The sequence below is a fragment of the Lepisosteus platostomus genome, chromosome 26, assembly GCF_059453375.1.
Source record: "Lepisosteus platostomus isolate fLepPlt1 chromosome 26, fLepPlt1.hap1, whole genome shotgun sequence".
NCBI lineage: Eukaryota > Metazoa > Chordata > Actinopteri > Semionotiformes > Lepisosteidae > Lepisosteus > Lepisosteus platostomus.
Genome location: NC_142636.1, coordinates 10,070,437 through 10,097,141, shown reverse-complemented (window position 1 = coordinate 10,097,141; position 26,705 = coordinate 10,070,437). Strand labels below are relative to the sequence as shown.

At 53.4% G+C, this 26,705-nt stretch overlaps 2 protein-coding genes and 1 long non-coding RNA gene across 6 annotated transcripts in view; 2 read left to right on the top strand and 1 right to left on the bottom strand.

The window, feature by feature from the left end:
* Positions 1 to 15,044, top strand: part of arhgef2a (Rho/Rac guanine nucleotide exchange factor 2a) — a 53,617-nt gene extending 38,573 nt beyond the window's left edge. For all 3 annotated transcript variants that reach the window (XM_088620690.1, XM_088620689.1, XM_088620691.1), the window contains 20 exons: positions 3,619 to 3,686; positions 3,800 to 3,863; positions 4,771 to 4,903; positions 5,226 to 5,335; positions 5,431 to 5,574; positions 5,696 to 5,946; positions 6,293 to 6,418; positions 7,446 to 7,563; positions 8,959 to 9,204; positions 9,772 to 9,848; positions 10,091 to 10,263; positions 10,878 to 10,945; positions 11,358 to 11,549; positions 11,965 to 12,069; positions 12,246 to 12,313; positions 12,478 to 12,519; positions 12,658 to 12,708; positions 12,838 to 13,221; positions 13,310 to 13,508; positions 13,821 to 15,044. In XM_088620690.1, coding sequence (XP_088476816.1) covers positions 3,619 to 3,686; positions 3,800 to 3,863; positions 4,771 to 4,903; positions 5,226 to 5,335; positions 5,431 to 5,574; positions 5,696 to 5,946; positions 6,293 to 6,418; positions 7,446 to 7,563; positions 8,959 to 9,204; positions 9,772 to 9,848; positions 10,091 to 10,263; positions 10,878 to 10,945; positions 11,358 to 11,549; positions 11,965 to 12,069; positions 12,246 to 12,313; positions 12,478 to 12,519; positions 12,658 to 12,708; positions 12,838 to 13,221; positions 13,310 to 13,508; positions 13,821 to 13,903 — 2,702 coding nt within the window. In that variant the 3' untranslated portion in view covers positions 13,904 to 15,044. The remainder of the gene's footprint in view (positions 1 to 3,618; positions 3,687 to 3,799; positions 3,864 to 4,770; positions 4,904 to 5,225; positions 5,336 to 5,430; positions 5,575 to 5,695; positions 5,947 to 6,292; positions 6,419 to 7,445; positions 7,564 to 8,958; positions 9,205 to 9,771; positions 9,849 to 10,090; positions 10,264 to 10,877; positions 10,946 to 11,357; positions 11,550 to 11,964; positions 12,070 to 12,245; positions 12,314 to 12,477; positions 12,520 to 12,657; positions 12,709 to 12,837; positions 13,222 to 13,309; positions 13,509 to 13,820) is intronic.
* LOC148640035 (uncharacterized) lies at positions 11,766 to 18,247 on the bottom strand. The gene is made up of 3 exons (XR_015930583.1): positions 17,479 to 18,247; positions 11,838 to 17,398; positions 11,766 to 11,780 (listed from the first exon to the last, which is right to left on the bottom strand). It is a non-coding gene; the product is annotated as an uncharacterized LOC148640035 (long non-coding RNA).
* A 666-nt stretch (positions 18,248 to 18,913) lies between these two features.
* On the top strand, positions 18,914 to 25,823 carry LOC148640034 (annexin A2-like). 2 transcript variants are annotated; one of them, XM_088620725.1, is made up of 13 exons: positions 18,914 to 19,551; positions 20,270 to 20,342; positions 21,329 to 21,425; positions 21,653 to 21,741; positions 22,150 to 22,263; positions 22,426 to 22,516; positions 22,861 to 22,940; positions 23,259 to 23,318; positions 23,417 to 23,504; positions 23,758 to 23,853; positions 24,019 to 24,077; positions 24,187 to 24,309; positions 25,454 to 25,823. In XM_088620725.1, the coding sequence occupies exons 2-13, from the start codon at positions 20,295 to 20,297 to the stop codon at positions 25,514 to 25,516; spliced, it is 1,008 nt and encodes a 335-aa protein (XP_088476851.1). In that variant the 5' UTR covers positions 18,914 to 19,551; positions 20,270 to 20,294; the 3' UTR covers positions 25,517 to 25,823. The 2 variants fall into 2 exon arrangements, with proteins under 2 accessions (XP_088476851.1, XP_088476852.1); XM_088620726.1 differs by lacking the exon at positions 20,270 to 20,342.
* Positions 25,824 to 26,705: the final 882 nt, after the last annotated feature.

The window sequence follows — 26,705 nt, the reverse complement described above, 5'->3', positions numbered from 1 at the left end:
TGGAATAACAGCAGCAGTAACAGCTGTAGGAGTTGCAGTAACATGAGTATAAGAAACAGTAATAGCAGTAGGAGTTGCAGTAAGAGCAGCAGTAACAGCTGTAGGAATCGGACTAACAGCAGCAGCAGTAGCAGCTGTAGGAGTTGCAGTAACATGAGTATAAGAAACAGTAATAGCAGTAGGAGTTGCAGTAACAGCTGTAGGAATCGGACTAACAGCAGCAGCAGTAGCAGCTGTGGGAGATGCAGTAACAGTCACAGTAATAGCTGTCGGAGCTGCAGGAACGACTGTAGGAGTAGCAGTAAAAACAGCAGCAGCAGTAACAGCTGTTATATAGTGATAATGTCCTGGAGACACATGAACTGTTGTAGGTTTATCTTGTGTGTCTTTGTCCATTTATCTCCGTCTGTCTATTTAAAGAAGTGACTTCAGCTGCTGCTGTTCACTTGTTTGGGTTTCTGTGTTATTTCTTGTGCCGATTTATTTTTAAAACGGCCCCTTCCAGCTGCCAGGAAAAAAAACTACAGTGAACAGACCCACTGGAGGAGACAGTCTGGCTTTCATAACACAAAGAGCAGGAGAGACACAGAGGTGGGGGAGAGCAGCAGTCTGATCCGCTCCTGGTTTTGCAGTGTAATCAATCTCCCAGTTGCCAGCAGCCTGATCCACTCCAGGTTTTATGGTTCATCAGTCAGATACCCTGTGCAAAGCTATTTGAGCTGCTCCAGGTTCTATAGTGTGCCTGGTTACACTCAGGTTTTGCTGTGTTGTCAGAACAGAACCTGGAATGGATCAGTCTAATGTGTCCCGGGATCCGTGTCTGGCACCTGCTGTCTGCTTGTCTTCTCTCACGGGCTTCGGGAAAGCTTCTGTTCATGCAAATACAGCCTATTTGACTGTGAATCGGGAGAGACACAGCGAGAGAGAGGGGAGACAGGAGACATGGGGGAGAGAGAGAGGAGGAGGAGATGGAAAGAGAGAGAGAGGAGAGAGGACACCTGGGAGAGACAGAGTGGAGACAGGAGACATTGGAGAGAGAGAGAAGGAGATGGACAGAGAGAGGAGGGAGACCTGGGAGATGGACAGAGAGAGGAGGGAGACATGGGAGAGAAAGGGAGGAGGGAGGACACATGGGAGAGACAGAGAGAGGAGGAGGTTGACAGGGAGAGAGAGGAGGCAGGAGACATTGGAGAGACAGGAGATGGACAGAGAGGAGGGAGATATGGGAGACAGAGGAAGAAAGAAAGGCAAGGACTGAGGGGGGGATGAGAAATGCAGACCCAGGCATCACCCCCTGCCTGGCTGTGAGCTCTGTTTGTCTGGGTGGCTTCTGGGTCTTTACCGGTGGTTTTTCACTGGCCGGGCCCTCGCTGCGCCTCTCTGTGTTTCACCCTGCTCTGCCATGGCGATCTTGCCGGGTCAGAACAATCCGGGGCACACGGGACACGCCCCGTCTTGTGCCCGCCAGGGTAAAGATGCATGGGAGTCTGGCCAAGTCCCCTCTGGGCCCCTCCCCCCTGCCCCCATCTGCTTTCATTTGTGTTTCCTGTCTCCTGTGGAGCTGGACAGGAAGTGAAACCTCTGTAACAATGAGAGCGAGCGAGCGGGGGGGCGGGAGGGGCAGGCGGCGGTGAAAGGGCAGCTGAGTTCAAGAGGTACAGAGTGCAAGAGAGAGAGGGAGGGAAGGAGACTGCAGGGATATCATAGGTACTGTACTGTACTGCTGTGCTGCAGTATGTTATGTTGTATTGAACTGCAAAACATTCTACCATCTGCTAATATTCTGTCATGCTTTTGTGTCAAATACAAATCCTGGCACAGACAACACCTGTGTAATGATGAAGGAGTGTTCATGTGACGATACAGAGGAGCTGGACTGAGTGTCTGTACAGTGACTCTCCAGCTCTGATGATGATGAAGGAGTGTTCATGTGAAGATACAGAGGAGCTGGACTGAGTGTCTGTACAGTGACTCTCCAGCTCTGATGATGATGAAGGAGTGTTCATGTGAAGATACAGAGGAGCTGGACTGAGTGTCTGTACAGTGACTCTCCAGCTCTGATGATGATGAAGGAGTGTTCATGTGAAGATACAGAGGAGCTGGACTGAGGGTCTGTACAGTGACTCTACAGCTCTGATGATGATGAAGGAGTGTTCATGTGAAGATACAGAGGAGCTGGACTGAGGGTCTGTACAGTGACTCTACAGCTCTGATGATGATGAAGGAGTGTTCATGTGAAGATACAGAGGAGCTGGACTGAGTGTCTCTACAGTGACTCTCCAGCTCTGATGATGATGAAGGAGTGTTCATCTGAAGATACAGAGGAGCTGGACTGAGTGTCTGTACAGTGACTCTCCAGCTCTGATGATGATGAAGGAGTGTTCATCTGAAGATACAGAGGAGCTGGACTGAGTGTCTGTACAGTGACTCTCCAGCTCTGATGATGATGATGTCTTATAGTGCTGCTTTCACAGTGTTCTGCAGGGCTGACGCTGATGCTGAGTGTGAATGTGAATAATGCTCTGTGCCAAATCCGGCCTGGGAGTGTGTGGGTGTTTTGAGTGTGATGTCAAGTTGTGGAGAGGAATGCAAATGATCAGGTGTTGGAAGGATTGGAGAACGCTGCAGTGTGCTCCTGGGGCCCCCTGTTGGGCACAGTGGTGTCGGCACCAGGGCTGTGCACCGTTCCTGGAGATATGGGCCCGAGGCAGCGCCGGCACCAGGGGAAAAATCTGTAGGAGAGCGTCGATATTTCGGTCGAAACAACCCAAGTGAAATCTCATAACTGTGCCATTGGTTAGTGCTTCATGATAGAAGATAACGATGAGGAATCTGGTATTTAGCGATGAAGTACAGTTTCCCCTTCATAGGCCCTCTCGCGATTATTATTGCCTGGAGCGACAAAATACCAACTGGCTTCATTTTTCCAGCTATATCTATGGTAACGAGGTTCTGAATCCTTCAGAAAAAATTGTTGTAAAACCAACAGAAAGCACAGACTTCTATAACTACAGTCCTGGCTATATAACGATTGAAAGTATAAGGATAAACTACTGGAAGGTATCGGTCCACCTGAGCAAGCAAGATCATAATAAGGTCACACCTAGTAACGTAGACACTGTGTAATATGTGCTGTTCCTGGACGGATAGCCCCCCTGCACATCGGACAGTCCGGGGGACCCTCTCCTGCCCTGATCTTCTCATTGATCGATGGATTGATTTCAGCTCAGTGTTGATCGCAAGGAGCTCTCACAGGTCACCTGAAATACGAGAGTTTGGCTGATGAAAGAGGTCTTGGGCCCTCCTGGGAACCAGTGCCCAGAGCCTGCAGGCCTCTGGGGTGTGGGGGGAAACATGTAAACTCCACACCACAGGACCTGAAGCCGGAATCAAACCTGGGATCCCAGGAGGTGCTTTAAAGCTGTAGCACTGCTCTTCCTCTAAATCAATGAGCAATTAAGATCTGATCGGTTTAATTGAGGCTTCGAATAATTACCTACCGCCTTCAGCCCTGCTGGACAAATGTGCGGCCTTGAGGTTGAGTGTCCAGCGCAGACGCGTGTGAGTTTGAGTTCCCGCCCCCCGCCTGATCAGAGCTTCTGTGTGTTTGTGTTGCAGCGTGCAATGTCACCATTCACAACCGCTGCCGCGACGCTCTGCCCAACTGCGCCAAGATGAAGCAGAAGGTGAGTCGCTGGTCAGTCGGTCAGTCGGCCCGAGTGGCCCGGGCAGCTCGTGGCCCGATTCCGTGCTGCGCGGCAGATGTGATGACCGTCCCCTGTGTTTTGTTCTGTTGCAGCAACAGAAGCTGGCGCTGGTCCGGAACAGCTCGGCTCTGCAGAACGTCTCTCTGAGAACCAAGTGTGAGTCTCTCCGTCCTTCCTCTCGGCTTCCTCCCCAGTCCCGCTCCTCAGGACCCACAAGCCGTGTGGTTTACAGCTGAAATCTCTCTGATGATAGATTGTTAATGAGGATACAGAGGAGCTGGACTGAGGGTCTTTACAGTGACTCTCCAGCTCTGATGATGATGAAGGAGTGTTCATGTGAAGATACAGAGGAGCTGGACTGAGTGTCTGTACAGTTACTCTACAGCTCTGATGATGAAGGAGTGTTTTGAAGATACAGATGAACTTGGCCTTTCGTTTTGAGTTTAACATCTTTAACAATGCTGAAATTCAAATTAAGGCTTTGCATGGATTTTATTAAGAGACTCGATACTGGTGTTTTACTGCCATCTGCTGTTTGAATTTGCAACTGCAGACTGGGTCCATAGTGTTAATGGCAGGTGGGGCTGCTGATGTAGAACGGCCACTGTGTCTCTCCCAGGGGGGGCTGCCGGTGCAGAATGATCACTGCAGTTGAGGATAAAGTGCGTGTTGTTATTATTGGTATTGTGTAATTCTGTATTACAAGAGACATGAGTGAGCTGGACATGTTCTATATTCTATATAGCCTGTCCTTTATTAAACTGGGCTTGGTGAATGCTGGACTTTCCTACACTGTACTGTGCAACACTGGTCCGTTGTGCATCACACTGGACTGCAGAGCTCTGCGATGGAGAGGTTTCCTGTATGAGTGAGTGTTTGGTGACAAGAGAAGGGCTAAAGCACTTTCCCCAAACGCAGTTAATGGGCTCCTTGTGCCCCTCAGAGCCCTGCGAAACGACTCATGGCGTCTACCCACAGTGAGTCCCGCAGCACCCCAGAAGGGGTCCCGCATCGCTGTGCGATGGCCATGGCGCCCTAACGTGTCCCTCTCCGTCTCCTCCAGCCACCATGGTCCGCGAGCGCCCCAGCTCCGCCATCTACCCCTCCGACAACCTCCGCCAGTCGCTGCTGGGGTCGCGCAGAGGCCGCTCCGGGCTGTCCCTCTCCAAGAGCGTCTCCACCAACAACATCGCGGGGTGAGCGCCGGGGTGGGGAGGGGATCCCTGCGGGGGTGGGAGGGGCTGGCCGCCATGCTGCGCAACGGCGCCGCCCCTCTGGCCGGGCGGGTGCTGGCAGTGAAAGCTGTGTCAGTGCCGCCTGCAGGGAGCGGAGAGGAGCAGGCGGCCGGACGGTGGAGGGGAAGGGGGGGCCATCGTGTGTTGTGTTGTGCCTTCGTCGCTCCTGTCCTGGTCCCGGTGTAACACAAGGGGGCGCTGTGGTGAGCCGGGCAGTGCGTGCCGGCGGTGGTGCCGTGTTGGCTAGTGCCTTACTCTGGACTGCATTGATGTTCCTGCGCAGGAATCTGAATGACGACTCCCCCCTGGGCCTGCGGAGGATCCTGTCCCAGTCCACCGACTCCCTCAACTTCCGCAACAGAGCGCTGTCCGTGGAGTCGCTGAACGACGAGGGTGAGGGGGGGGGCCGGCGGGGGTCGGCAGCTCCACGGGGGGGGGCGTCCTGGGCAGTGTGTCCTGATCTCTCTCTGCCCCCGTCCCCCCCGCAGGAGAGCTGTACTTTGTGCAGATGCTGGACGAGCTGCAGCGCGAGGGGAAGGATTTCGAGGCGGACTCCTGGAGCACTGTGGTCGACACCAACTTCCTGCAGCAGCTCCGCAAGGACGTGATGAAGAGGCAGGATGTGATCTATGGTCAGAGTCTTCCTCCCCTCTGTGTCGTTCACTGTCTCTCCCTCACTGTCCCTCCCTGTCAGAGCTGTCTCTGTATAGTGAGTGCTGAAGAGTGACTCCCTCTCTCTTTCGTCTCCCTCAGAGCTGATCCAGACGGAGCTGCACCATGTCCGGACCCTGCGGATCATGGAAGGGGTTTTCCGGAGGGGGATGCTGGATGAAGTGGGGCTCGAACCCGGGGTCGTCCACGCCATCTTCCCCTGCCTTGACCAGCTGGTGGCGCTGCACTCCTCTTTCCTCACCCAGCTCCTGCAGCGCCGCGCTGAGTCCCTGGCTCATGGCAGCAACCACAACTTCATTATCAACCAGCTGGGGGACATCCTGGTGTCGCAGGTAAAACCCTCCCCACTACAGAAGAGCAGTTCGGTGTCGCAGTTAAAAACGACCCCCATCCCACTTTTCCCTGGACTGAGGACCTGTGGGTCTTAGCTCAACACAGCGTCAAGTACAGAACTTCCCAGAGAGCAAAATGTCCCAGTTTTACTGTTTGTATCGCTTTCTTATTATTCATCATGTATTTATTAACAACACACACAGACGCACCAGAATTCATACTCTTTCTTTCTCTCTCTTTCTTGCTATCTGTCCATTCTTTCCTCTTCTTTTTCCTCACTTTTTTCTCTTCTTTCTTATCTCTCCTTCTCTCTCTCTCTCTCTCCCTGTGCGTCTCTCCTCTCAGTTCTCGGGCCCCTGTGCGGACGAGATGAGGAAAGCCTATTCGGAGTTCTGCAGCCGGCACCTGAAGGCAGTGAAACTCTATAAGGAGCTGCTAAGCCGAGACAAGAGGTTCCAGATCTTCATCCGGGTGAGCAGGAGGGGCAGTGAATCTGTGATCTACTGTGAGACACCCCCAGACTCCCAGAGTGGGGCTGCACATGCAGGGTGGAATCTGCTTCAGTGGTTAAATTAAGGGAAACCTATAGGAAGTTTGTACTATACTATAGTATACATACTATACAGCTGGGTGGAATGTTGCCAGGACACCAGGGTCCACACCCCACTCTTACTGACAGTGTCCTGGGGTCTGTAGTGACCAGTAGTCAGGACACCAGGGTCCACACCCCACTCTTACTGACAGTGTCCTGGGGTCTGTAGTGACCAGTAGTCAGGACACCAGGGTCCACACCCCACTCTTACTGACAGTGTCCTGGGGTCTGTAGTGACCAGTAGTCAGGACGCCAGGGTCCACACCCCACTCTTACTGACAGTGTCCTGGGGTCTGTAGTGACCAGTAGTCAGGACACCAGGGTCAACACCCCACTCTTACTGACAGTGTCCTGGGGTCTGTAGTGACCAGTAGTCAGGACAGTACCTCCTTCACACAGCTTCCACAGTCACCATACTGGATAATTGGCTTGGCAGTTTTGATCCAGAGGGACAAGAGCCCTCTACAGGTCCACCAACACTAAGTGCAGGAGCCACCTGCTGTTCCCCAGAGGTCTCCCACTCTGGGACTGACCAGCCTTGCTGAGATCTGACCAGGGCTGCTGTCCTTTCTGACTAGCCACTCACCCACAGAGTGAGCCATGGCTCGAGTTTTAGAGAAATACAAGTTTAGTTTCAAGTTACGTAAAAACAACACAGTTGAGTCACTCAGGGTTACAGGCACAAAGCAAATGGCAATGAAAGCTGATGGGTAAAGCAGTTATTTTACAAACAAAAATGTTTCAAGCTGCATTTGAGCCTGTAAGCATGAGAGAGGGGAGAGCCGTGTCTACAAAGAACCGCAGCTCGTTCACTAAAACGGACAAGGGACCGGTATGAGGCTATTGAGCTGTGTGCCCCTCTCCCGTTGACTGACTCTCCGGGTTCGTGTCTGTGTCTGTCTGCAGAAGGTCAGCCGGGGGTCACTGCTCCGTCGCCATGGCGTCCCGGAGTGCATCCTCTTGGTCACTCAGCGCATCACCAAGTACCCTGTCCTGATCGACCGCATCCTCCAGAACACCAAGGGTGAGGCATACAGCACCCAGCCACAAGACTAGAGTACAGAATACTATGCTAAAGTATAATCCACTGCATTATGGTACAATATACAGCACTGCAGTACAGTAGACTATGCTACAGTACTGTCCACTGCACTACAGTAAAGTACACAACACTACAGTACTGTCCACTGCACTACTGTACAGTCCACAGCATTACAATCTGGTCCACAGCACTAAAGTACATGGCACTACAGTACAATCTATCGCACTACAATGCAGCCTACAGCATTAAAATAAGTCTGCTGCACTACAGTAAAGTACACAGCATTACACTACAGTCCACTGCACTACAGTCCAACATGTTACAGTACAGTCCAACACATTACAGCAAGTATACAGCATTACAATACAGTCAACTACACAGCAGTAAAGCACACTGCACTACAGTAATGTACACAACATTACAGTATAGTTCACTACACTACACTAAAGGTACACTGCACTACAGTACAATATACAGTACAGTATGCTACACTACAGTAAAGTATACAATATAAACTACTATTATACTCAATTACAGTATACTGCATTACAGTACTACACACTGCACTGTACTGTAGCACACTGTAATACACTACAGTTCACTCAATTACAGTATACTGCGTTACAGTACTACACACTGCACTATACTGTACCACACTGTAATACACTACAGTACACTCAATTACAGTATACTGCGTTACAGTACTACACACTGCACTATACTGTAGCACACTGTAATACACTACAGTACACTCAATTACAGTATACTGCGTTACAGTACTACACACTGCACTATACTGTACCACACTGTAATACACTACAGTACACTCAATTACAGTATACTGCGTTACAGTACTACACACTGCACTATACTGTGGCACACTGTAATACACTACAGTACACTCAATTACAGTATACTGCATTACAGTACTACACACTGCACTATACTGTAGCATACTGTAATACACTACAGTACACTCAATTACAGTATACTGCATTACAGTACTACACACTGCACTATACTGTAGCACACTGTAATACACTACAGTACACTCAATTACAGTATACTGCGTTACAGTACTACACACTGCACTATACTGTAGCACACTGTAATACACTACAGTACACTCAATTACAGTATACTGCATTACAGTACTACACACTGCACTATACTGTAGCACACTGTAATACACTACAGTACACTCAATTACAGTATACTGCGTTACAGTACTACACACTGCACTATACTGTAGCACACTGTAATACACTACAGTACACTCAATTACAGTATACTGCATTGCAGTATGTGTGAGTACAGCTGACTGCCTGGAAGATTAATGTTGCTCTGTCCGCGTCTCTGTGTCTCGGCTGATCCCAGGCAACGAGGAGGAGGTGCAGCTGCTGAGCCAGGCTCTGCTGCTGATCCGGGAGCTCCTCAGCTCGGTGGACCAGGAGGTCCTGGAGCTGGAGCGGACCCAGCGGCTGCAGGAGATCCGGGCCAAGCTGGACCCGCGGGCGGAGACGGCGGTGCGGGGGGGCGGGATGTTCAGGGGAGGCGAGCTGCAGCGCCGGCGCCTGCTGCACGAGGGGACCCTGCTGCTGAAGACGGGCTCTCGGTTTAAAGGTGACTGACCGGCTGGGCTGGAGTAGGGTGGGCTGGACTGGACAGTACTGGAGTAGGGTGGACTGGACTGGGGAGACTGACTGGACTGGACAGTACTGGAGCGGGATGGACTGGACTTGAGTAGGCAGGACTGGGACAGGGTGGGCTGGACTTGAGTAGGCAGGACTGGGACGGGGTGGACTGGACTTGAGTAGGCAGGACTGGGACGGGGTGGACTGGACTTGAGTAGGCAGGACTGGGACAGGGTGGGCTGGACTTGAGTAGGCAGGACTGGGACGGGGTGGACTGGACTTGAGTAGGCAGGACTGGGACGGGGTGGGCTGGACTTGAGTAGGCAGGACTGGGACGGGGTGGACTGGACTTGAGTAGGCAGGACTGGGACGGGGTGGGCTGGGCTCTCTGGCTGTTTCTTATTTCTCACTTCCTTCCTTGTTGCTCATCCCTTTTTTATTTCTTCTTTCTCTTCTCTTTCTTTTCTGTCTTGTCTGTGTCTCCCTCTGTGCCTCTGTCATGGCTTCTCTCTCCCTCTCTCCGCCTCTCAGTGCTGACAGTGTGTCTTGTGTTCAGATGCCCAGGTCCTGCTGATGACAGACATCCTGGTGTTCCTGCAAGAGAAAGACCAGAAGTTCACTTTCCCCTGCCTGGTCAGTCTGGGACTCCGGCCTCGAATGCTTGACACCCTAGAAACACCTGTCTACACCGCCACACACCTTTCCCACACGAGTAGCTGTGTTGTCTGAAAGTGACCGCAGTCCTGTGGTGCCCGGCCACCTCTGTGTGATGACCTGTGTCAGATTCCCTGTTTTGTAGCCCAGAGAGTTAGCCGTAAGGGCAGTGCGGGGGAATCGGTTCGGCAGCCTGACGGTCTGTGCGTCTGTGTCGGCAGGACAAGCCCCCCGTGCTGTCACTCCAGAACCTGATCGTGCGCGACATCGCCAACCAGGAGAAGGGCATGTTCCTCATCAGCGACTCCACCCCCCCAGAGATGTACGAGCTGCACGCCGCCTCCCGCGAGGACCGCAACACCTGGATGAAGCTGATTCAGCACACGGTAGTCAGGTACAAACACCTGGGACAGGTCACACAGGTGGGAGAGGCCGAGTCCAGTGCACACGCCTGGGACAGGTCACACAGGTGGGAGAGGCCGAGTCCAGTGCACACACCTGGGACAGGTCACACAGGTGGGAGAGGCCGAGTCCAGTGCACACACCTGGGACAGGTCGCACAGGTGGGAGAGGCCGAGTCCAGTGCACACGCCTGGGACAGGTCACACAGGTGGGAGAGGCCGAGTCCAGTGCACACACCTGGGACAGGTCGCACAGGTGGGAGAGGCCGAGTCCAGTGCACACGCCTGGGACAGGTCACACAGGTGGGAGAGGCCGAGTCCAGTAGACACGCCTGGGACAGGTCACACAGGTGGGAGAGGCTGAGTCAGACACCTGGGATGGGGCGTACAGCTGTACCTTAGACAGAGCAGAGTGAACTGGACTGGACACTACAGGAGCAGCAGACTGGAGTCAACAACAGACACCTGGGGCAGAGCATATAGCCACACTTCAGACGAGTCTCACGTGCAACCTGGGACAGTGTTCTTGGTAGTAAACCCACCTGGTACAGGTCATCACGGGGCGTGTGCTCCTGCACGGCTCAATACTGTCTCTCTTCCTCCCCAGCTGTCCGTCCAGAGACGACTTCCCTCTGATCGAGACGGAGGACAAGGCTCTTCTCCGCAGGCTGAGAGGTCTGTACTCGCCGCCCTCCTCCTCCTCCGTCACTGCGCTGTCTCGCCTCTCGACTTTATCACTCTTTTCTCCCCCCCATCTCTCTCTCTCACTTCTTCCCCATATTCTCCTCTTTTCTCTTGTGCACACTCCCTCCCTTCTAATAGTGAACAGAGCCAAACCACAGGACACAAGTAGAAACTGCAGGGAAGAGCACATAAAACAGAGAACAGGAGACACTAACTTACACTAAGGCTGGTGGGGGTGGGGAACATGCTGCCCAGCCCTGGTGTAGAAACCGATACCCTGGCTTCTTTTCAGAAAGAAATGATAATTGATGGCTTACAGCCGATAGCTTGCCAAGATCCTCCGATCAGCTCTGGCCTGTGACCGGTCTTGTGTTCTTAAACCCTGTGTCCCTCTTCCTCCCAGGAGACATCCAGCAGAAGGACAGGGAGGTGCTGGAGCTGCTCCAGGAGAGAGTCACCCTGTTTGCGGAGGTAGTGGAGGTCATGGCAGGTCAGGGGGTCGTTCTGCCTCCCCACAACTGTCGGAACCTCTTCCGGGCAGACACCCTCGAGGCCCCTCAAGGAGAGAGGCTGATCTCTGAGGCCATCACCGAGGGTATGAGGCTGAAGACCAGACTGACCACATTCACACATACCAACCCTCTGGATGACAAGATTGACCCCTTGAAAACAAGACTGGCTGCTATCCCATCTGACCAAAAGCACACAACCCTGCACCCTGGACACACTGGCACACACACAGCCCTGCACCCTGGACACACTGGCACACACACACAGCCCTGCACCCTGGACACACTGGCACACACACACAGCCCTGGACACAACCCTGCACCGTGGACACACTTGGACACAGCTTTGGACACAACCCTGCACACTGGCACACACACAGCCCTGCACCCTGGACACATTGGCAAATGACCCACATGCCCACACAGTGGAATACAGACACTTTGATTGTAAAAGTTTTTATTTTTTAATGTCATGTCCCAATCTCTCCTGAACTCTCTCAGTGGAAAAGCTGTGCGAGCTGCTACTGGGCTCGACCTTTGAAGTTCCTCTCCCCTGCAGCACCAACGGAGACCAGAATCACATGGGGGCGCCAGAGAACACCTCCAGTGAGTCCCTGCGGCACACTGCCTGTCCGTCTCCCCCTGCGGGTGTCCCTCGCTGTCTCTCTTTCCGCGTCCTACTCCTCAACCCCCTCTTGCTCCTCAGTGTGTGTCCCTCTTCTCACTCTCGTTACCCCTCTGCCTCTGTCTCTTCCCACCACCTCTCTCCCTCTCTACGACAGATGGTGACGCAGTGTCAGTCAACGGGACCCTCGATTCCAGCAGCCTCGACCCCGACCAGACGCAGAGGGTAAGAGACAGAGAGCAGCTGTGCTCTGCGTCTGTCTGCTCAGTCACCCTCACACATACAGGGTGTTGTGGCACAGACGTACTATTTGTGAGAGTCCAGGCAGGGCTGCACAGGGAATTTAACAGTGTAAAAAATATTCTGTTGTCTTTTCTTTAATCTTCCAGGACAGGAATGGCAATCAGCTGCAGGAGAAGTCCCTCAATGAGGTAAGAGGACTGCTTCTCACTAGCCAGGACAGAACCAGTATTACTGAGTGTGGGGTGGTTGCAGTAATGATGATGAATGTGAAGCTCATTGTTAACAGTGGTGGAAACAGAAGTCTGATTGAAGTGTGTGCTTTCCAGGAGGTGTCTCAGAGGCTGCTGAACCTCAGCATGCGGCTCCACGCGCTCCAGGCAAGTCTGCGTCTCTCTTGCGCCGCGCGGAGTCGGAGCCGGCCCGCTGACTTCGTGAGCCCCCTGTGGGAGGCGCTGCAGCAGTGCGCGCGGGGGTCTCAGCGGCTGCGCCTCTCTCTCCCCCTCCAGGCGGTGGTCCTGCGGCAGGACTCCATGCTGGAGCTGGCCCTGCGGGGCAGCCCGGCCTCCGCGCCGGCGCAGCCCGAGAAGGCGGTGGGCCGGGAGAAGCTGAGCCGCTCTCTGTCCCGGGACACGGGCCTGGACGTGAGCACGGGCGCGGGGAGCGGCACCGAGCTCACCCTGCTCCAGCGGCAGCACAGCCTCCTGCAGGAGGAGCTGACCCGGCTCCGGGGCAGCGAGGCCCGGCTGCGGGAGAGCGAGAAGGCCCGGGCCGAGCTGGAGAGGCAGCTGAAGGAGCTGAAACACAGCAGCATCGCCGCCCTGCTGGAGGCACGGGAGCACTACAGCTCCGAGGCACCTGAGGCCGAGGGCAGCACAGACGTCACGCAGCAGGTACAGCACAGCGCCGCACGGTGTGGGCCAGCGCAGTCCAGTGCACTCCTGCGCAACACAGCCTGACCTTTGACCTCTCGCCTGTCAGAGCCCTGCCCAGCGCCGGGGAAGCAGGCCGGGATCCAGCTCGGACGCGCCACCAGGACTGGCCGAAGGCCCCGACCAGACCGACCTCTCGGAACACCTGCGGGAGGGTTTGAGGCTGAGCGACCCGGACATGAACTCCGACGATGAAGATGAAGATGAGGACGAGGGAGACGTCTCCCCCAGATCGGAGAGTCCCAGAGGTGAGAGGTCACGTCGCCGAAGGGGAGCGTTTGGGGTGTCACCTCGGTTTTTTCAGACCGGTCTTGATCTCTTAACCTCTCCTGCAAACTAGCACACAGCCCGTGTCAGTGTCTGGGTAAAGTGTGGTTGCCACTAGTTTAAAGTGGGTGCTGCCCCCTCTGGAACCCCCTCGTGACCCAGAGCCAGCAGGTTTTCCAGATAAGTCATTGCGGGAGCTGAACACAAGGGGACAGACGTTCTCCTGGAGACCCAGGGATTTTGGGGACCTCCAGGCTAATGCACGAGTCCCTCAACCTCTCCTCTCGCTCCAGATCTGCAGGACATCCCAGAAGAGATGGAGTGTGGAGCAGAGCCCCGTGACCCCGAGCGGGACAGCGAGGCACACAGCAGCTAACGGACCCGCCCGGACTGGGCCCCACCAGACTGAACACAACTAGACTGAAGGACCACGCCGGGCCGGGCCGCGCCAGGCCCATCCTCTGGCCCCGCTACAGGAAACCCTCCAGGTCTTCAGGCCTCCGCCGTAACGAAGACCTCTTAATTACTTAATTGGATTTAACTGACTCAGGAGAGCCCAGCACAGGCTCTCGTGGAGACCTCAGGCTGCTTCTACGTCTCTTGACAGGTTATTAGGAGCAGCAGAGAATCCAGTCTGCTCAGGCACCAAGTTCACCCAGCTCAGAGCTCAGTGACCTTCTTGAGAGCTGATCTGGCAGGCCGACCAGCATATACTGGGGATCCAGGGGGCAGGACTGGGGCCTGTTAAAGCTACAGGAGATGGGGAGGGGGTGTAAAATTATATATTTAGAACGCTGTGCGCTAAGGAAATCACCCCCTTCCCACACCAAACAATGGCCCCCTTAAAAGCACAGGTGAAGCCTGGCTGTCTCTTTACAGTACCAAAAGGGTTTTTTTGGGGTGGGGGGGAGTTATAACTCTTTTACTTGATGGAGGAGGGTTGGGTGGGGAAGAGGAGGTGCAATGTTCAGAATTACTGGGGAAACTTGTACAACACGCCAAAAAACAACACACGAGTACACAGGCGCCAGAACTGGGCAGCGGTCTGTCTCTCGGAGAGGGGAGGCGGCGGCCGGCAGCAGGGCAGATTCTGCCCCTCTCTGCCCCATGACTGCCCCTGTTAAAGGCCTGGCCGGAAACTGAACCTCTGGTCGAGCACAGCAGTACGGGCTGCCAGGAAGCCTCTGGATCGGGACTGGCCCGGCCCAGCTTGTAGAAAAGAAAGAAATGGCAGTTCTTCCCCCGTAGTGCTGAACTGCACAGACCCACAAACTGCACCGCATTCAGGAGCTTTCCTCCTCCGCTGTAATGAAGAGTGAAGAAACTACAGTAGTTTTACTATGATTATTATATATATATGTATAATGTATGTATTTGTATGTATAAAGGACCTGAAGCTGAGATGGAGGGAAGCAGAAAAGAGGTTGACCTGTGATCGTTTTCGGATGAACTTACCGTTTTATTTTATTTGTCATATTTACTAAGACTTGCTTCGTGGATAAAGCGGCAAAATGAAACGTCTTTCTTGCTCTTTTTTTCCCCCACCGTCTAAGTCGGGGTGTTTATCTGGTCGGTTTGCTGGCGATCTGCAGGCCAGCGCAGCCCTGGGGGCTAAAGGGAAGAATGTGTGTGTGAGGGGTGAGTGTGAGAGATGTGTTTGCAGGAGCGTGTGTGAGGGGTGTCTGTGGGATCAACTACAATAGATCACTATACAGACCCCTGACGCCATTGATCACACACATCTACAATAGATCACTACACAATAGATCACTACACAGACCACTGACACCATTGATCACTCTCTTCTACAATAGATCACTACACAATAGATCAATATACAGACCACTGACGCCATTGATCACTCTCTTCTACAATAGATCACTACACAGACCACTGACGATATTGATCACTCTCTTCTACAATAGATCACTATACGGACCCCTGATGCCATTGATCACACTCATCTACAGTAGATCACTACACAGACCACTGACACCATTGATCACTCATCTACAATAGATCAATATACAGACCACTGACACCATTGATCACTCTCATCTACAATAGATCAATATACAGACCACTGACACCATTGATCACACTTATCTACAATAGATCAATATACAGACCACTGACACCATTGATCACACTCATCTACAATAGATCAATATACAGACCACTGTTCCTGCTGACCAGATTCAACTACAATAGATCAATCAGGGCTCGTATGTTGGTGTGGGATTGTGGGTAAGCTGCACACTTTTAGGTATTCCCACAAACCCAACATTTAGAATGCAGGAATTTGCCACACACATTTAATGGCAAGCCACCTGCCAAGCAGAAACAGCCTAAATCAATCCACACGCAGTCTCTGTCAGCCTGAGTTTCCCATGTTGCACGGCCTTACTGCATGATTCAGTGAGGTTACACCCTGTGTGGTTGCGTTGCACATCTCGCATTGTCATAAGCGGACGAACAGGGATAGAAAACAGGTTAATGTGGATCGGAATCGGTTATCGTTAGTTCACTGTGAAACCTTCAATATCGAGGTAGTAAACTCAAGCTAAAATGGAACGTTGGCTGCAAAGAAAGTCTACTTCTGAAGACGGCAAGCCCCCACCCCACAAGAAAAAAAAGCACCTGCCCCTGAAAAATAATGACGCTGATGAGGAGGTTCACAGAAGAAAAAGCGAAAATGAAGCACACAGAGTAAAGTTTCAGGCAGGTTGCCTGAAAATCTATCCCTGGCTCGAAATGAGCTGCTCAGTTTGCAGCATGTTCAGTAGTGTGAGGTTTACTAGCTGGTGCTACAAAACCGCCTGTATTCATCAGTCACTCGAATGTGGTTGCTCGGGACACGGCACTCGAAAGACAGCTAAGAGCGCTTTGGCTGGTGCTATCGAAGCCCCAATATCACGTCAAAGAAGGGGTTAAAGGACTACTTAAAAGCGGTGCACTTTGTTGTAGAAAACGAGCTAGCCGCGAGATTCGTGAACGAAACAGTATGTCTTCCTTTGAAGCGTCTTAAGATTGATGGATCAAACTACGGAAACTCTCTGAATGACAAAGGTGTGTCAGAAATGCCTCAAGCTATCGCAAGCACACTCTTAGAAGAGTCAGATGCCGCTGTGCTGTGTTTTCCTTGATATTGGATGAGTCCACTGATATACTGTAAGTAACAGTAAGCAGCTCATTATGTAAAGTTCGTACATGAAAACAAGGTGAAAAGGTTTTTCAGAAACTCTGAAATTGCAGATAGAAGGGCAGAGACCATTTTTCAGGACATAAAGCCACTACTGAGCAAAACACAACTGGGAGCACACTTGTGGCAGTACGCACAGAAGGAGCTGCTATTAATGACAGGAAGCCGCCAGGGAGTTGCTGGGAAACTCGGGGAAGAGTTCAATCCAGAATGAGCCAGGGCACACTGTACAGCTCACTGGCTCGCCCTTGGCGCCAGCGATGCAGCCAGACATGTTTCAGAAAGACTTGAGTCGGTTTTTCAGCAACTCCGCTGTAAGAAGCAACAAGCTTCGCGCGTTGCAGAGGAGGCTGGCAGTGAAAGACAGGCCGGCAACAAGGTAGGACTGTATTTACGATGAACTTATGAAGCTCGTGTCGTGTATTAATTATTTAGTCCACTATAATCCCCCCCGCCCCAAGAGGCTGAAATCCCCCATGAGCTTTATGTAAAGGGGGGGAATTCCTCCTCGTTTTCAAAAATGAATTTCATGATCTGTCAATACACAGACAGCCGGCCCCGCTCAGCTACAACAGATCACTGTAGAGACAGCCGGCCCCGCTCAGACTACAACAGATCACTATACAGACCGCCAATCCCCACCCAACTACAACAGATCACTGTACAGACCTCTGACCTCGCTCAGCTATAACAGATCCCTGTACAGACCGCCGGCCCCGCTCGGGACTACAATAGATCACTATACAGACCGCCGATCCCGCTCAAACTACAACAGATCACACTACACAGACCACTGACCCCACCGACCCCGCTCAGCTACATCAGATCACTATACAGACCGGTGACTGCTGCTCACTGTGGGTGACACTACAGTCCAGGGGTGTCAAAGTCAGTTTCTTGGGGTCAGGGGGTCCTCAGGCCTTTTTCCACCTGCTGTTTCAGCAACACAGTTGGCCTAATCGATATAATAACCAATTGCGTAACCATAACAGTTCTAATCGGGCTTGAAGGTGTTGCAGAGGCATCTTCACCCCTCACGAAGTGAGTGCGTCGAGGAATCACGTGCAGCAGACTTCACCACAACCCGAAATGTCCTAACGGTCGTCCCTTAACCCCCTTTGATCAGGGATGGTCTCCCACCGAATTCGGGATAAATGATCGATTGACAGCGATGACAATAACACAAGGCTCGCGAGAAACAGGATACCGCACTTCTGTGGCTGGATACACACAGAGCTTCACTATGAATACACGGCAGTAACAGCAGTATTGAGATAACAGCACACAGAACAGTCTTACACCGCGGCTACTCCCAGGAAACACACAGACACGAAGACTGCTTCCACTGCCGGTAGCGTCCAACACTTCCAACACGCCCGAAGACAAGGAAGGACTAGGGAGACCTCACCCCCTCCGACGTGCTCCAAAAAAACTGTCCTTCGACGTCCATACAGGAAAAACAGAAATTAGTCCCCCCCAAAAAAACCGAAGGGTTGACCACAGCAAAGTTGGAAAGTGAATCCGTTAAAAGGCTTCCAAAAGCACGATATCCTTTAAAAAAAAGTCTGACTAAAGCGACCAAAAAAAAGACGTTTTCGCTTCCAACCTGTGAACTATCACCGTTTTAATGGATAATTCTGGCTCAGCCGCCGCGCCAGTCTCGCGCAGGGCATGGCGGGAGGTGGACTTTTAAACGGACCGGCTCCGCACCGCGCGCCTCACCGCGCTGACGTCATTTAAAGTCGCCCGAGCAGGGAGCTGCGCCTGCACACGTGGGCTCCGAAGGAACCAGTAAAGGTTTATTCCACGATGAGAAGAGAAGAAACACAACGTTTCGGCTGTGGCGCCTTCTTCTCGCACACCCGAAGAAAGCTCCACAGCCGAAACGTTGTGTTTCTTTTCTTCTCTTCTCAGCGTGGAATAAGCCTTTACTGGTTCCATTAGGTCATGTGACCAAGGTTACAATGCGTCTAAAAAATACTGAGTTTAATAGTTTACTGAAATACTCATGTTAGAAGAAGAACGAGAAGAGCCCAGCCTCTCCAGAGACAGGGCTCTCCGCACCCTGGCGCGTGGCGTGGAAACTGGCCGTGGTGGGTGTGAGAGAGCGTGTGTCTAATCCGCCCTGCGATGGACTGGTGTCCCCCCCAGGCTGTACCCTGCCTTGCGCCGGGGTCGACTCTGTCCTGGGAGAAGACAGAAAACAAACAGATGGGTGCATGCTCCCCCTGCTGCCACACAGGAGCAAGAGCAGCGTTTTCTTACCTCCTGTATTTTTACAGCTACAGAGTGCAAAGACGAGCCTCAAGGCCAACTGGATAGTAAGCACAGTCCCTCCGAACAACTGCCTGCTGGGGAGAGTGACTCACTGGCGGATAGTGTACTGAGCAACACTGCACTGACACATTCAGGGAAAAAAACCCTTCTGCAAATAATGGGTACAGAGATCAAGTACCTGTTGGCATGACTAAGCTTTCATGTTTTTCTCCATCAAGTGCATTTTTAAGCAACAGATTCTACAGGTACAGAAAAGCACATTTCTTTCTGGCTATCCAACACTGTTCAAACGGGTTCTGGCCGCTGCAGGTGTAAGATATTTTGGAAGTGTAACAGACTTTTGGCCCTGGGGCCACTCTGCAGAAGACACACCCTGGACACTGTTTTCCTAACACGCGGATATGGAACCTGTCCAACCAGCGTACTCTGCCCTGTGATACAGACACTGCTGTCCCTTACTGAGCTAACAGTCTCGGGCAGCTCCAGCACTTTGGTGTGTTAACAGATTCCAACCAGCGGATCCTGTCTGTATTACTGCAGCTGAGGTGAGCTTGTTTCATCTTCTCTTTTAATTAAATGTGTCTTTTTATATTAAAATATGAAGGTTCTCTAAAGGATGTTAATGAATAGTGCTTTTAATAAGCAGTTAGTTAATCACAGAGACACCAATACAGCACAGACATATTTATACAGCACAGAGACGTCTTGATACAGCACACAGACACTGTTATACAGCACAGAGACTTCGTGATACAGCACACATTGTGATACTTAAAGTCACTGTGCTAAAGCACAGAGACACTGTGATACAGAACACAGAAAGTTTGTTACAGAGACAGATATAGCATAGAGACTGTGAGATACAGTACACAGACACTGATACAGTATAGAGACATTGAGATACATCACACAGAGACAATGATACAGCACAGCAACAGTAAGATACAGTACAGAAACACTGATACAGTACAGCGACAGTGAGTTACAGCACAGAGATACTGATACAGTACAGAGACAGTGAGATACAGTACAGAGACAGTGAGATACAGCACGGCAACAGTGAAATTAAGTACAGAGACAGTGAGATACAGCACAGAGACAGTGAGATACAGCACAGAGACAGTGAGATACAGTATAGAGACATTGTGATAAACCTCACAGCGACAGTGAGATACAGTACAGAGACAGAGTAGCCCAGCACAAGACCAGTATGGTGACTGTACTGATTGGCGGGTCTGATTTTCATGTGTCCCTCAACAACAGGGTCAGTCAACAGGGTCACAGCGAAATGGACTTCCTGCTGGACGCTCTGGAGGCCATCCCCCTGCAGGACACTGTAAGGACCTGTGGGGGAAACCCCAGCTCTCCTGCAGGAAACATGCAGATATCCTGTGGGATCAGGCCTAGGTGTTATTCCTTCAGAAATCCCCAGCTAGTAGACGGGTTTTCTGGAGGAGTGCTCCTGAGGTACTCCTCATGGGCTGGGTTGTGTGAATATGCTATATCAAGCGTTCTGCGTTTAGGTGTTCATTCCCCAACACCATAGACATGTTTCAGGACTTTTAACTGGGAAACAGAATCGGCCAAAGTCAAAGCATAAAGTGGCACTGTGTGACCAAAAAAAAAACCAAATAGATAAAACGCGGCACCGCTAAATCGCTAAAACGTGGCGTGGTATCAAACCACGCACAGGCCTTCGGCAGCTCCAGCAGCAAGGGGTTCTGGGGCTTCCCGCTGCATGCTGGTCCAAGCTTCCTGGGGCTAGCTGCAGCACGCCAAGCCCATAAGCCTTACTTCAACATTTCCACACCCTAACGGCGCAACAGGGACTTCCCCACTGAGGCCACTCTCGACCGGGACAGGTCTGCTAGCACACGATTTGATCGCCTTGGACTTGCAGCGTCGGTAATTTTGACCTGGCACAAAATTCCGTGACAAAACCCGCCCCTCGGGGCGAATATTCCACCCTCTCCAAGTGTCCAGAACACTCGGCACAACTGGAAACATGCTCCCCGCCTCCTAAAACTAACCACACGGCCGATCACAAAATGAAAGATCCCTCAGCGCTTGCAGACTCTCCCCCGCCTGGTCTTTCCAGCGCCTGAGCGGACGGACTCCAGGAACAGCTGCAAGTGAGGAAGAGCGGTGGGGACTGTAAAGGCGTAAAGGCGATTGTTTAATCGCGTGTGATTGTTTCTGCATGCGACAAAAAGTGAAAAGACACAATGTGAGCCAAAACATGAATGAATGAAGGATGATTAGTGAAGGCATGCTATCCAGCCCACTCACTACTACCTCCTCTCTTTCTCCGTGTGCCCTAAGGAAATGTCCTGGGGCACCCTGGGCACCATCCGGCCCTTTCCAAATTTCCGACCGGAGAGGGATGCCCGGCAGATCGCTGTCGCCATGGCAAACAAAGGTAACGCTGTCTTCCCTGGTGCTCCGGTGTGGCCCCAGTGATTTGCTGGGGGCCGATCTGGGGCTTTGGCTATTCCTGATCCTGATCCTGATCCTGAGGTTACCTCTGGATCCAGGAGTCGCTGTCGAGCGGCGGGGCGACTCCAGCCGGGACAGCGGACAGGTGCGCCGCTGGCGCAGAGCTCCCTGTGACAGCTACTGCTAACCCAGCTGTTGTCATTGGCACAGATGTGAGCTCGCTGGTGAGAGTCCTGACCAACCGCACCAATGCCCAGAGACAGCAGATTGCTGAGATGTACCGTGGTGTCACCGGGCAGGTAGGGATCTGCAGGGGAGTCTCTGGTACCGATTTACACTGAATAGAACTGTACCAGGACTCAGTGGTCAGCATATCTGCAGGGCTGTCCAGTGCTGGTCTCGGAGGGGCCAGACAGTGTGTCTGCAGGGCTGTCCGGTCTCAGTCCTGGAGGGGCTGGTCGGTGTGTCTCTAGGGCTGTCCAGTCTCAGTCCTGGAGGGGCTGGTCAGTGTGTCTCCAGGGCTGTCCAGTCCTGGTCCGGAGGGCCTGTCAGTGCTGTCTGGTCAGTATGTCTACCAAGTCTCCTTGTCATGAATGAAATGTTGTTTTTGTGTGATAGGCATGCACCTTTGACCTTTACAGAACAACATGGGAGGGGGGTGTCAGATTTAAGCAATCCTAGGTGTCATGTCACCTCCATTTCTCCAGGAGCTGGTACCCAACCTGAAGAGGGCGCTGTCTGGGGAGGTGGAGACTGTGCTCCTGGGGCTGATGATGACGCCCGCGGTCTTCGACGCTCACCAGCTCCGGAACGCCATGGAGGTGACTGACCGCCAGCCGGCTGGACGCTGTCCCTGCCCTTGACCCTCCCCCTCGTCCTTCCTCCGAAGCGCCAGTCCTTGCGTCTGGCTGGGTCTGACTCACCTGCGCCTCTCCGCTGTCGCCCTGGGCGGACTCCGTGACTCTCTCTCTCTCTCTCCGCAGGGACTGGGGACGGACGAGGAGGTCCTGGTCGAGGTCCTGAGCACGAGATCTGCTGCGCAGCTCCAACAGATCGCTGCGGCCTACAGAGATGGTGGGGCTCACTAAAGATGTACCTCACACCTCACACCGCACCGATATCACTGTTGTTATCCCAAGGGCAGGATTATTGCTGTTATAACACATTAATGTGTGGGGTTCTTATAACCCACACTGCAATGCAGGGCAGGATTATTGCTATACTCCATATTGGGGTATTGTGCTGGACTACTGCAATCCATACTGTCGTACAGTGTGGGAGTCCTGCTTTTTTAAAATCACACAGTAGTGCAGCCCAGGATTATTGTTCACATACCGTGCACGTGTGCAGCAGGAAGGGTGCTGGGTGGCGGTCCGAGCCCGCTGCGCCTCACTGTGCTGCGGCTTGTCTGTGCGCAGAGTTCCAGAGGGACCTGGAGAAGGACGTCAGGGGCGAGACCAGCCAGGGCTTCAGGGAGCTGCTGCTGGCCCTGCTGCAGGTAGGCACAGCCCCTCCCGTCCAACTGGGAGCACCTCTGGAAAACCCAGTAGGGATCGCCAGCCCTGGAATGACGGCTCGGAATAAACAGCGGCATTTACTCCTGCGCGACACAGCTGTGGGATCTTGACAGCTGCCACCTCGGCGGCCGGACGCTCTCCCTGCCCCCGTGTCGGGTCGGGGCGCGGGGCCGGGGCTGGCCTCCCCGGGCCGGGAGGTCACCCAGACTGGAACTGGTAACCCCCCCCCCAGCTGACACCCCAGGGCCGCGTCTGCCCCGGTCACCTGACGCGCTCTCCTCTCTCTTCCTCCTCTCCAGAAGGAGGAGGAGAACATGAAGGGGATCATCGACTACCGGCTCATCGAACGGGACGCCAAGGTGAGAGCTCTGGCACCGCGGGCGGCGCCTCCGCCGGGGGGGGGTTAGGTGCGCCAGCTGCGGACAGGACCCCACGCCCTCCCTCTCCCTTCCCGCAGGCTCTCCTGGAGCGCTCGCGGAAGAAGCCGGACACGGCGGCGTGGATCCGGGTGCTGACGAGACGCGACTCCGATCACCTCGGCCGGGGTAAGGCCGGGTCCGGTCCGGGTCCTCCATGGTGCAAGAACAGGGCAGGGCTTCCCCGGGTCCAGTTCAGCACATAACGAGTTCTAGGAGGTAACCAAGGCCTCAGGGTAGAAGGATAACCCCCGGACCCCGAATTACACCCCCTCTCTCCTCGCTCACCCTCCACAGCCTCCCCCACTTTCCTCCTCCATCCCAGATTCCGACGGTCTTTTCCGCCGTGACGGGAATCCTCTCCTCTCTGTCCCCACCCCAGTGCTGGACAGGTTCCAGGCTCTCAGCGGCCGGCCAGCGGAAGAGGCCGTGCAGTCGGACTTCTCCGGAGACCTGCGTCAGGGGCTCCTGTCCCTGGGTGAGGACTGGCGCCCGCCTCCGCTCCGTCCTGCTCGGCCGAACCCAAGCGCTTCACGGCCGGTCAGCAGCGCGCGCCTGGCATGACCAGCTCGCCGGCGGACTGGCCGAACGATCAGACCTCCTGCGGCACAAACAGGCTGACCTCTGGTCTCTCTTCCCGCAGTGCAATCCATTCGGAGCACTCCCGAGCTCCTGGCAGGCAGTCTGCACAAAGCCATGAAGGTAAGGGCACAACGGCGCCGGCCAGGCCCGGAGAGGGAGGACGGCTCTGGTTCTGTACGTCCTTCTCCATGTCCATGTGACTGAGCGGATGCTGGTTCTGGTTGCGCAGGGTCTGGGTCGGAAAGACGGCGTGCTGATTCGGATCCTGGTGTCACGCAGTGAGGTGGACCTCCTGAGCATCCGGGTGCAGTACCGCAGACAGCAGGGCCGGTCGCTGTACTCCACACTGCAGGTCAGCAGCACGCTCTGCGCCGCCCTGTCTCACTCTCCTGCTTGCCTGTCCTTCTCCCTGCCCTTGTCCCTCATCTCTTTCTCTCCTCCTCTCAGATCCTGCCCTCGTCCCCCATCTCTCTCTCCTCCTCTCAGATCCTGCCCCTGTCCCTCATCACTCTCTCCTCCTTTCAGATCCTGCCCTCGTCCCCCATCTCTCTCTCTTCCTCTCAGATCCTGCCCTTGTCCCTCATCTCTCTCTCTTCCTCTCAGATCCTGCCCCTGTCCCTCATCACTCTCTCCTCCTCTCAGATCCTCCCCTTGTCCCTCAGCACTCTCTCCTCCTCTCAGATCCTGGCCCTGTCCCTCATCACTCTCTTCTCCTCTCAGATCCTGCCCCTGTCCCTCATCTCTTTCTCTCCTCCTCTCAGATCCTCATCTTGTCCCTCATCACTCTCTCCTCCTCTCAGATCCTGCCCTTGTCCCTCATCACTCTCTCCTCCTCTCAGATCCTGCCCTCGTCCCCCATCTCTCTCTCCTCCTCTCAGATCCTGCCCTTGTCCCTCATCACTTTCTCCTCCTCTCAGATCCTGCCCTTGTCCCTCATCTCTCTCCTCCTGATCCTGCCCGTCCCTCATCTCTCTCTTCCTCTCAGATCCTGCCCTTGTCCCTCATAACTCCCTCCTCCTCTCAGATCCTGCCCCTGATCTCTCTCCCACCTCCTCTCAGATCCTGCCCGTCCCTGATCTCTCTCCCACCTCCTCTCAGATCCTGCCCATCACTGATCTCTCTCTCTCCTCCTCTCAGATCCTGCCCATCACTGATCTCTCTCTCCTCCTCTCAAATCCTGCCCGTCACTGATCTCTCTCTCTCCTCCTCTCAAATCCTGCCCGTCACTGATCTCTCTCTCTCCTCCTCTCAGATCCTGCCCTTTCCCGATCTCTGTACTCAAGTTTGGTTTACCTTCTGTCACTCCTGCTCTGCTAACATCAGAGAGGCTCCAGCTTTGGTCCAGGAGAGCTGCTGTGGTCTCTGCTCCAAGCACAGCTCACACTGAGGTTATTAAGCCAATCAGTGGCTAATGGAAGACGACAGGGAACCCTGAGAGACCAGGGCCGGTCCATCTCGCCTCTGCCCTAACCTCTCCCTGACCCGTGTCCTTTCAGGAGAAGGTGAAGGGGGACTACCAGCAGGCGCTCCTGGCTCTTTGCAGTGCGGAGGACCTGTGAGGAGAGATGGGTGTTGGTCCAGAGACTAGGGCGAGACACCGACACCAGACAGTGCTGTTTTTCGGCCATGCAGGACTCGCAGATCCAGTGGCACGAAGACAAATGCAGAGACAATGCACAATTCTGAACAGCACAAACCCCTCTTCTAAATTCAATGTACACTATTTCCTCCGAGCCAGGTACGGTGAAATGGGTTCTGATTCAGCCGAGCTCTTGGTTACTGAACTGATTCTTTATCTGAACTAAAATGTCCATTGTGAGATATTAAAATTAAAACCAGCAACAAGATTAATTTAAAGGTAACAAACTCTCTCGACAGGGCTCCTGTTATTAGAAGTTTCACTTAAGGTGCTAATTTCATTCTCTGCGGAGCTTGTGCTGTAATACAAGGTGGGGACTGCGGCTCCTGTGAATTAGGAGAGAGAGCTCCAACACCCCAGAGCGGGGCTGTCCAGTCCTGTTCCTCAGGGGGCCCCTGTGCATCTCTACCGATTTTCCAGTTCCCTTTAAAACAGCACCTGAAGAGTTGGGAATAGCAGTTAAACTGGTCCTGCAGACACACTGCCCAGTCCTTCCAGGAACTGGACTGGACAGCCCTACAGACACTGCCAAGTCCCTCTAGGACTGGACAGCCCTGCAGACACACTGACCAGACCCTCCAGGACCAGAACTGGACAGCCCTGAGGACACACTGACCAGACCCTCCAGGACCAGGACTGGACAGCCCTGACGACACACTGACCAGACCCTCCAGGACCAGGACTGGACAGCCCTGATGACACACTGACCAGGTCTTCACCTCTGCCAGGAGAGCAAGGGCACAGAGCTCCAGACTCACACTCCCCCCGAGCCCTTAACAGCCTAACAGAACTAAATTACCGGGCCGACTGGACCAGAGCGACACTGTTCTTCAGATATTCAGGTGGTGGACAGCGAGGCTCTCCTGTCCCCCAGTTCCCTCGTCTCAACACATTAAAGTCTGGCCCCCAGAACTAGCAAAAGGGGCTCCCAGCTCTGGTATTGGGGTGACAGTCTGCCTGCAGCTTTCCTAGATCTCTTTAAATCAGCAGCACCTAAAGAAAGGGGAGAAGGTGTTAACTGGGTTCGACTGAGCCAGTAACGAGCTGAGTGAGGTCGTTAAGCAAACATGCAGACATACCTGCTGTCCACGTCTGGTACTTTCAAATCA

What these genes read in the sequence shown, in the direction of transcription:
- LOC148640034 (XM_088620725.1), top strand. Translation starts at nt 20,295, where the DNA reads ATGGACTTCCTGCTGGACGCTCTGGAGGCCATCCCCCTGCAGGACACT. An exon ending in AGCTCCGGAACGCCATGGAG is followed by an intron (nt 22,264 to 22,425) that starts GTGACTGACCGC and finishes CTCTCTCCGCAG; the next exon opens with GGACTGGGGACGGACGAGGA. An exon ending in CTCCGATCACCTCGGCCGGG is followed by an intron (nt 23,505 to 23,757) that starts GTAAGGCCGGGT and finishes TCCCCACCCCAG; the next exon opens with TGCTGGACAGGTTCCAGGCT.